Genomic DNA, 6,461 nt, shown 5'->3' with positions numbered 1-6,461 from the left:
GCCATGTTATTAGAAGTATATCCAAATAATTAGCTTGAACATTTATAGAATAATCCAGATGGGAAAGCAAAGGCTAGCTATAGCCCTCTTTCACTTTCTCTCTCTTATGTTAGTGACAATATATATAAATATATATATATATTAATTAATTAATTAATAATTAATGGTTTCACTCATTTTGGCAGCTATATTTTTAATGAGTTTATTCTTGTACAAGTCTGACTACATCCCTTTATTTATCCTCTAAAAAATAACATTAAAAAAAATGCAATCTTCCATATTTATATAGAAAAGATAACAGAAACTACTCATTGTACAACTTTTATATTATTATTTTTTCCATATATATCCCCACCCCCTTGTGATAACATAAAGATAAATACAAAAGTAGCCCTTCTCTCACTTACATTTATGTATATAAATATAATATATGATGAATTATTAATCAACACACTTTGATCCCACTAATAATTACAATGACGACACATGTGTATAATAATAGCATATATATATATGTATTTATATTTATAATAACACGTACCAATCCGTTGAAATCTGATCCCACTTAGAAGAATATCGTTGTCCATTTCACACACATTAAATCAATTTTGATCAATATTGTTGAACTTGTCTGTATGACTTGATGAAAAATTAAACCTGAAAATATATATTATTATTACATTATCCTTTCAAATATACCATAATCATGTATAGTAACAACTTCGGTAAATCACCACATAATAATACACTTTTGTTTCTGGGAAAAAAAAAAAGAAAAGAAGCTTCGTTATCTTTGTCTCACTCAACTACGTCCACTGAAGAAGATTGTTTATTGTCAACTACCAAATAACTGCCAGTACCACCTTGTTGATGAAGACGATCACGATCATTGTTATGATTATTATTATTATGAACATGATGATTATGATGATCTTCTTCAAGTTCAGTGCTACTACTATCTCTTTCTTCATCTAATATTTCATCTTCTTCATGCAATTCTTCACCATCTTCTTCCTCCTCGTGATCTGAACTTTCAGGCCACTGTCTCTCCGGTTGGACCATCAATGGCTCCATTCCGAAATGGGTTTTCTCCGATATTCCGTTATTGTTCTGAACCACATTGTTCTTTATGGTTGTTTTCTCTCTATACAACGCATCGAGCTGGTGAAAGTACGGACATGTCTTCGAATCCTCGGGTCTCTTTTTGTTACTGTCCTTAACTTTCTTGAAGTACTTGTTGATATTCTCCCACTTCTCCTTGCACCTCTTCGAGCTCCGGTTGTACCCGAGCCGCCTCATCCCGGTGGAGATCTCCTCCCAAAGAGGCCCTTTCGGTCCATTCTCGTGGTACTTCAACTCGAGTGTTCTTCTCAGATTAATCAGTGCTTGAACTTCTGATTTCGGCCACCGTGAAGGGCTCAACTGAACCGGCGAAGTAGCCGCATTAGCACTGTAACTCAACCCGTTATCGCCCAATTTCGGCCGCGGCGGTGGCGTTGCCACAACAGGCTGCGGCGGTAGTGGTGGCAACGACACGGGAACGTGAAGGTGATCGTGAAAATTACTATTCTCGTGATTGGTTAAGAACAAATGGCTTGAATTATTCTGAGGAGCAACGACAGCACTGCCACCGGAGACCTTCTGCAAGAATGCGATGACAGCGGCGTCTTTGGCGGCCGCCGTGGACCGCTCTTGGACTAGAATTTCATGTTCACGATTGACTCTCGCCATCTCTTGAAGCCTCCAGGCATCTTCGCGGACAATCCTCGCTTGTTCTGACTTCTCAACGGTTTCGAGAAACTTCTTCTGCATCTCCTCTTGCTTCCTTATCACCTCCTTCGTCAACTTCCTAAAAAAGTCCCTCCATTTCCTCTTCCTCTTCTGACCACTCCGGGCTTGGAATTCCTCATCCGAAGCCGTCGAGGACGAAGTCGACGAGCTCGAAAACAGATGATGATCATGATGATTATTAGTAGTACCAGCGGCCGCAGTTGGAAAAGAAGATGATGACAAATTGGGAATAGTAGTAGTGGTGTTTAGGTGGTTTATCGATTTGGTTTGTGGAGGGAATAAAGAATTATTACTACTAATATTCAAAGTAGGGTTGTTATTAGTATTATTTGTTGGTGTTGGTGTTGGTGTTGGTGGCAATGGTACTACTAGTGGGGATGGAGGAATATTATTTGTAGGGTTTTGAAGATTATTATTGATATGATAAGTAGTAGTGACAACTGTAGTGGTAGGAGTAGTAGTAGTGATTGGAGGAGGGGTTGTCCATGGCGTAGTTGGTGAATTCACTATAATTTGTGGTTTCGAAGGCGGTGGTGGTGGCTGAAGCGGCGGCGGGTGGTGGTTTTGTTCGAAAGCCGCCAATTGATCGAAAAACCTGTAGGTCTTGCCGTCTGTTTTTCCGGTCCGGCCTTCTTTGGTTCTCTTGTGGTACTTGTAAACGTTCTCGAATTTCTCCTTGCATTTCTTGGCGCTTCTTTGGAATCCAAGCGCAGCTAGCTTCCTGCCAATAAATGTAAATTTTATTTAATTTTTTTCAATAATATTGCATGAAATATTGATCACTCTAATTAATACTGCAAAGATAATTGTAACAAGAAAATATTGAATTTGAGTTTAAATTATAATAATTATGATTTTAAGATTGAGAGAAGAAAGGTGTCATTTATATATAACCTTGATGAGTAAATAGAAGATCGAGATATATTGTCACATAAAGTTTTCCCTTTATTTTTTCTTATTATCTTATATTATATCCCATGTGGAGAACAGTACAATAATTTCTATAACTAATTAGTAGTGCTCTTTCCTTCTGTAAATTTTCCTATTATTTATAAATATATATATATATATGAACCCCATGCAATATTACTTAAACTAAACTGCTTGAATATTTATAGAATTAACTATTTTTTTTGGCTAATTAATTAAAGTATAATGCAAAACCCCACTTAAAAGATTAGAATGAAATTTTGTTCATATTTCCAGAACTCCAGATTTCAAATTGTTTTGAAATGAATTCAATCTAACTTCATTAATTTAGCTTAATTGAATATAGAAAAAAAAAATTGTATTCATCAAATTACTATATACAAAAGAAAAAAAACTTTTGAACAAGTTGGAAGGAGAGTACTAGCACTGAATTAAGGAATCAATACTCATGAAATTCAGAAAGAGAGAAAAAGGAAAGAAAGAGTGATATATATAGTACTTTTATCATTATTATATACATATATTTATATATAAATGAATTACCTTGAAACTTCTTCCCACAATGGACCTTTGAGACTTGAATCCCGGAAAGTAGCATCCATATCCTGTCGAATCTTCAACAGCGCCAAAGTCTCCTGACGAGGCCACCGATTTCCGCCGCTCCGGTCACCGCCTCCGCCGTCATCAACATTTTCTCCACCTAATTTGTTGTCTTCTTCAGCTGAATTGTTGGACAAATTACCTTCAACAATCCTACCTTCGCCATCGCCGCCGCCACGGCCTTCCTCATGGCGAAGCACAACATGATCTTGGGCCGCCACCGCCGCGACGGAGGCTGCAGCCACCGCAGCTTCAGCACTTGCGTCCCCCATGGTTAGGACAATACAAGGCTTAGCTATATCTGCAGTGGATCTCCAAATTACAGCTGAAGAAAAGGGAGAAATTATAGAGAGAAAGAAAGAAAGGAAAAAAAAAATTATATGATAAAAAATATTTGTCACAATTGATGAGAGAGTGAATTCCGTTTGGATTTTAAGAAGGTGGAATATATGAACGTGATTCTTTATAATTTATTTCTCTCTAGATGGGTTTTTCTGTCATTTATTACAAGGACAATCTTTTTAATTATTAAAAAAATCAAAATAAAAGGGAAATGTTTAGGGTACACTTAGAGCTAAAGAATCTTTTTGTTTCAAATTAAACATAGTTAAGAGCCATTCCTTTATCATAAAAAAAACACATGAAATTTTAAGTAATATTATTTTAAAAAAAAGGTAATTATACACGAACATTATATATATATATTATATGCTTTTTGCGTACCTTGTAATTTTTTTTAAAAAAATAAAATAAAATTAATTGTATGTAATAATAATCATAATATTTGATCAAAAATAAATTTGTGAGTGGGAACAGGCACACAGCTACAGAAAACGACGAGATTGGGATAATACGAGTCGGCCCCGTTGTAGGTCAGCTTTGCCATTGGGAGCGTTTTGGTTTTGGATTTCAGTGGTCGTTGCTTACACATGGGCCGCTTGAAATTACCAAATTACCCTCCCATTACCTCATTGACCTAATTGAATCCTATATTACCCCTTTTAAATTGCCCCTATTAATTATTAAAAATAAAAGAATGAGCCATTATGCAAGTATGTATACACAACACAGGTAATAATATTATATATTCTACAAGTATACATACATATATATATATATGTATGTATCTCATGCAGCCACGTGGAGGGTGGGGATAACGGTGTTTGACATTTAACCGTGTTTTTATTTTTGGTTTCTAAGCCATCTATTCTCTTCTTATACATATATATTAATATGAATTAATTATTTAATCAAGAGTTTATCTTATCTTATTGATAATAATAACAATAATAATAATAAAGTATATTATATAATTTGCTAAACATATCAAACAAGTTGGATAGAGGTCATTCTAACTAGGCCAAGTCATATTTATTGAGAGGAAATAAAGAGTGACCGATTCAGTTAGGTTGCAACCTACCATAATAAATGGGGTTTGGAAAATAAAAATTTGATGGTATACACAATAATTCCGTAATGATTTACAAATTATTTGGCAAAAAATAAATAAATAAAAATTGGGACCATATATTATAATAATTATACGTATATATATTGGCCACCGTAGCTTTATTATGAGCTGTTAAATGTTACAATAACACTATTTATATATACACACACCACTATTTGTATACATGAATATGATCTGTCAAGAACATGCCCTCTCTTTTGCTTTTTGGCCATGAATATCTTGCTAGGCATGCAAGTGTACAACGTGCCATTTTCTCTATTACTTAGTATTCGTATTTAATAGAGTTTTCTCTTATTTTTAATTATAATTATTATGCACTTTGGTGGAGTGATAGTGATTTTTATTCATCAAATTTTTTAAATAAATATATAATTAATTCTCACTTTGAATTGATTTTAATTACGATCTAGTACATGATGTGTGTGTGCATACCTTACCAAATGAATAAATAAATATAATGATAATAATAATTAGTTGATCGTTATATATGTATTGAATATTTATTCATGAGAACCTATAGCTTGGTAATAGTATATACCCTTTTTAACCTGAGAATTATAACTTGATGAATCGAAACTTGTTATAATTGGATACATCAAGGGAGTTGGTTAATTAATTAATTATAATTAACGAGCGTTCTTTATCTCTCTTTGGAGGGTAACTCTTTTATTTGAGTCATCACATAGTAAAATTTATAACTGTTATTTGAGTTTTTCTAATTTGTGTGAACTTTGATTAAGGTCGGGCACATAATGAAAGAGGGGCCAAAGCTCCCAATCTTATTTATTTTCTTCAAAATTTATAGATTTGACTCAAAAAAAAAAAAAAAAGTAAAAGAAATTACTATTTTGATCCTTGTGTTTTGACAAAATATATGAATGGACCTTATGTTTTGCTAAATTACATTTCAGACGACATATTTTACAAAATAAATCAAAATATAGTACTCTAAACTCAATTTTGGTCAAAATAATTTTAAATATAATATTTTATTATCTACTTTTTACTTATCTTTTTCACTTTTCTGAACTCATTACAACGATGATCTAAAATTGATTTTATATTTTAAATATTTTTGAGCAAAATCAGCTCAAGGGTATTATTTTGATATATTATGTAAATCATAAAGTCTAAAATATAATTTAACAAAACATAAGGTCTAAATAGATAATTGCTCAAGATACGTGGACCAAAATTATATTTTCCTTAAGAAAATTACATTTTAGCCCCTTTACTATTGAACTCTGCCTCTGTCCATAGACACGGTTATATTCTATACGACCATAAATGAAATGTTCCTTCCTCTCAAAATAAAACAACTTTTTTATAAATGTTATGTTTTTTTTTCCTATTTTCTAAAACAAGGAATAGAAATTGACGTAATTTTATTGACTTACTTTAATAAAAAGAAAGTGATAATAAATTTTTATGTGGAAAAATTCGTATTTTTGGAATAATAAACATCCAATAACTTAAATGACCCCACAACGTGCTTTCAGTGTGGTTGGACTTTAGGATGAAGTTATGCTTTGTATGGTTGAAAAAGTTTCTTATAGCTTCTCAAACCCTTTGAACTTCAAAATTGGTCACTATAAGAAATTTAATTTGATTCATTAATTCTGGTACACAAAAAAAAAAAACCCCCAAGAGAACAATTAATAATATTAAA

The 6,461-nt window shown here is 32.8% G+C and overlaps 1 protein-coding gene across 1 annotated transcript; it reads right to left on the bottom strand.

Moving 5' to 3' along the window:
• Positions 1-651: 651 nt before the first annotated feature.
• On the bottom strand, positions 652-3,764 carry LOC133805413 (trihelix transcription factor GT-2-like). The gene is made up of 2 exons (XM_062243592.1): positions 3,265-3,764; positions 652-2,512 (listed from the first exon to the last, which is right to left on the bottom strand). Exons 1-2 carry the CDS (start codon positions 3,591-3,593, stop codon positions 799-801), a joined length of 2,043 nt encoding a protein of 680 aa, XP_062099576.1. The 5' UTR covers positions 3,594-3,764; the 3' UTR covers positions 652-798.
• Positions 3,765-6,461: the final 2,697 nt, after the last annotated feature.

Source organism: Humulus lupulus, chromosome X (assembly GCF_963169125.1).
Source record: "Humulus lupulus chromosome X, drHumLupu1.1, whole genome shotgun sequence".
NCBI classification, from domain to species: domain Eukaryota; kingdom Viridiplantae; phylum Streptophyta; class Magnoliopsida; order Rosales; family Cannabaceae; genus Humulus; species Humulus lupulus.
This window is presented reverse-complemented; position numbering and strand designations above follow the sequence as displayed.

Excerpts from the sequence above, each read along its gene's own strand:
- LOC133805413 (XM_062243592.1), bottom strand. The coding sequence starts at position 3,593 with ATGGGGGACGCAAGTGCTGAAGCTGCGGTGGCTGCAGCCTCCGTCGCG. Across the intron at positions 2,513-3,264 it reads TTGTGGGAAGAAGTTTCAAG|GAAGCTAGCTGCGCTTGGAT; the intron begins GTAATTCATTTA and ends ATTTATTGGCAG.